Source organism: Cucumis melo, chromosome 4, assembly GCF_025177605.1.
Source record: "Cucumis melo cultivar AY chromosome 4, USDA_Cmelo_AY_1.0, whole genome shotgun sequence".
Taxonomy (NCBI): domain Eukaryota; kingdom Viridiplantae; phylum Streptophyta; class Magnoliopsida; order Cucurbitales; family Cucurbitaceae; genus Cucumis; species Cucumis melo.
In genome coordinates this window covers 11,900,258-11,903,690 of record NC_066860.1, presented here as the reverse complement: position 1 = coordinate 11,903,690, position 3,433 = coordinate 11,900,258, and the positions used below count along the sequence as shown (strand labels likewise).

The following is a 3,433-nucleotide window of genomic DNA, read 5'->3' as shown; positions in this document are numbered from 1 at the left end:
CAATGGATCCTCTAAATCATCACCAAGTATGACGATTTGGTTTTCGATAAATCTAGGTAATGGCCAAGCTGATAAACAACTCTTCCACTACTTCAAGACACTCTCAACTCTTGAGAAGGATGTGCTAATCAGATTCTCTAGTTTTATCAACTACTTTAGTAGATGAACTAGGTTTAACTATAACACCTTTGAAAATCCTAATCAATTCTAATATACTACGTGGTTTGATGATTTTTAACTTCAGTCTTATATTTTCTGAACTTTTCAAGAGAATCAGACTTGTGATGCAATAGGTAAACATGACCAAACCTTGCATAATCGTTAACAAAATTGATTAAATATTAATACCCACCTTGAACTTTAACATTCATTGGTCTACAAAGGTTCGAATGTACAAGCTTTGAAGGTATTTTAGCCCTAAGACCTTTTCCATACTACAGGAAATAACATATACGATAGCTAATGAAAAAGGCTATCATATACTTTTATAGCCTTTTTCGAAAGTCTTAACAACTCATATTAGTAAGCTATAATATAGTATTTACAACTATAATATTAAGCTATAATAATCCTATTTAATCCTTTCCAATTATTATAATTATTATAATAACCTTTTGATAGCATTTCGTTTTTTGGTTATATGAAAGAGGTAACTTTTTTCTCAAAAATTAATTTTTGAATTAATTAGCTTTTTATAAATTTAGTTTAAGTACTCAACTTTAGTTAAATCTACCCACATAAATATTTCATAGCACAATGAATACTAATAACTTCCATTCATAATCAAAGGACATCTTAATATATTGTACGTTTATATATACATCTTGGCTCCAAACACAAAGAAAGTGAGAAATTTAACTATTACATTGATCATCCTTTGTAAAAAAGAAAAAAAAAATTGAAAGAATTGGTTGTCTTGGAAGGTGTAATGCCCCAACCTCCTCTAGATTTAACTATTGCTCACCCATGTGAAAAGATTAAAATTCAGTTCATCAAAGGCATACATACAAGTCCCTGTACTTCGAAAATCTTCCCTGCCTTTTCCGCCTTCTTACAATTGTCATAGGCATCAACGTGAACCTTCTGCTCCTGAACAAATCCCTGGTCTCAAACACTAACAAACAGAAAGCTGCAGTGAGCAATGCGAGGTTCTCCTGGGACCGGAAAAGCCATTAGCAAACTTTCAATTCAAGTAAAGGAGATGTAATATTTAGCAGCAATTCCAATATAATTCTCCTAGAATTAAGAAAGTACTAATAATCAATATACTAACGTTTTATAAGGTAGCTTACTATACTCTTCTTCAAATCGTCGTACTCCGCTACCTCCTTTTTTTAGTTCCAAAACAGATCGTGGAATGCATCAACAATTATAAAAAAAAACATCCATAAAAATAGAAAAAAAATGTTTCAAGCCATCATTCTATGAATAAAAAGTAATATTTACGTGATCTGCCAAGTTAAATCATTCCAGCTTACATATAAAATAAAACCTTGTTAACTCAACAAATCAATTAAAGAAACTACAAGAAAATAGTATTGACTGGTAGAACAAAAATCAGAATTTTTATAAGCACAGTAAAATTAAAAAGAAAGAAAACATAAATCAGCAATCATAAAAGGCAAGGTTTAATTAAAACGAAAAGCTTCTAAAGCTACGTTGATCAAAGATTATACCTCGGTGCGTGACACTAACACATACCTAAGCACAACTTCGAATCTCAAAACACAATAATGTATATAAATTAATTCTTTGTAATTAGGGATAATATAATGATATTAAAAATTGTATAATTCAGAGTTTCTATTTAGTAGTTTTAAAGTTTCAATTTGGTATTTGAACATAATTTCAATCTCTTATTTAGGGTTTTAAAAGTTCAATTTAGTCAATATATATATAGTAATTCCTATATTGCAGTAAGATTTCATACTAATTAAGTAAAGAAAAACATAAAATAATTTAGTTTTTGGTGAGTAAAAACAATTAAGAGATAAACTAAATCGTAGGAGCCAAAGTGTAGAAATTTAATTATTTAAATCAAAGAAGCTAAATGGAAACAATTAAAAACCACAGGATTCAAATTGATAGTAAACCCAAATCATAAGACCTTTAAAGACTACAAGAACCAAGATCAAATTGCTTTTATAATGGTTTATGGCAAAACCTTTTAAGACCACAATACATGAGCCATGAGCCATGAGAACGACTGTAGCATCTCCAGCAATGTTCTTCACTATAAAACTAATGGTTGAATTGATAAGTAACAAAGTTATGACCTAGTTACTAGTAGTGATTATTAATTAATAAAGCAAAGAGTTGGTTACCACACATAATTTTCATTTGATATTTGAGTACTGTAATTAGTAGTCTCAAATTCAATGGAGAGAACCCAGAAGCCAAAATGAAATTCTCTTTCTTGGTTTTCAATATCTCATTTTGACAGAGAAGATTTAAAAAAGAACACCCAGAGACAAAAAAGAATATAAACCCAATCCTCCATAAATCAATAAATCAATAAATTCAAAAAAAATTTGAAAACGAAAAAAAAAGGGGAGTTTCTTGGTTTGGGTAAGAGGATTAATATCAATATAATCTTCTGGAATTGAGAAAAGTGGAAGAACTCACGTTAAAAGCGGAAAATTCGAAAGTTCTTACGCTTCGAAAGCGTCTATGGGTGGGTGGATAAATTGATGGCAGCAATCAAAATATGGAAAAGAACCCAAAATTTTTTTTGAAGGAAATTAAAAACAGTTAGCATAAATATTTCCATTTCTCATTATCAATAAATTAAATTAAGATACTAAAAACTCACTCCTCCGTTAGCTAAAGTAACAGTCGTTATAGCTGCAGCTTCCATGACCCATGAGAGAGGGTTCCACATAAATCCCAAGAACTTCAAAACCTTAATCTCCTGCAACATAAATATTAGGAATTACACCAATCATCAAAGACTAAAATAAACCAAGACAAATTAATCATGAAAACCTATAGAAACTAATTAAACAAGACAGATTGAACGGAAAATGATTCAGGAAAGGATCTTACTCCTTTTCGACCAATGTATTCGGCTATCTGTCCACTAGAAATAGCCCCAACCATGACACCCATTTTGGATAAAGATGTAAACCCTGGATCCTAAGAAAACTTAAGTCTTTTGAAGAGCTTGAAAGGATAAGAGTTGATTGGGGTTAAGGTTGAAAAGTAACTAAAAGTGTCGTTAAAAGTGTCCTGATTATTGGAGAAAGAGGAAAATTTGGCTACGTGTCAAGGATTGAAGTGCTAGGCGATTAGAGGTTATTTTAGTGGTGTATTGAGCGGCCAAGGGATGGAAAATAACCTCTAAAGAGGTTAGTAGTTGTTTTAGACATGTCTAGGCGGCTAAGGCTTATTGTTTGGGCATTAGGTGAGAAAACCTCTAAATGGGTGTCATGGG

At 31.1% G+C, this 3,433-nt stretch overlaps 1 protein-coding gene across 7 annotated transcripts; it reads right to left on the bottom strand.

Annotated features, from left to right (window-relative positions):
* Positions 1-744: 744 nt before the first annotated feature.
* On the bottom strand, positions 745-3,178 carry LOC103489801 (ATPase 7, plasma membrane-type-like). 7 transcript variants are annotated; one of them, XR_007819887.1, is made up of 4 exons: positions 3,046-3,178; positions 2,626-2,911; positions 1,274-1,328; positions 745-1,154 (listed from the first exon to the last, which is right to left on the bottom strand). XR_007819887.1 is itself a non-coding variant. In XM_051083109.1 (4 exons), exons 1-4 carry the CDS (start codon positions 3,106-3,108, stop codon positions 1,108-1,110), a joined length of 264 nt encoding a protein of 87 aa, XP_050939066.1. In that variant the 5' UTR covers positions 3,109-3,178; the 3' UTR covers positions 745-1,107. The 7 variants fall into 7 exon arrangements, 3 of the variants coding, with proteins under 3 accessions (XP_050939066.1, XP_008447328.1, XP_050939065.1); XR_007819889.1 differs by having other exon boundaries at positions 745-1,114; XM_051083109.1 differs by having other exon boundaries at positions 2,813-2,911.
* Between the last annotated feature and the right edge of the window lie 255 nt (positions 3,179-3,433).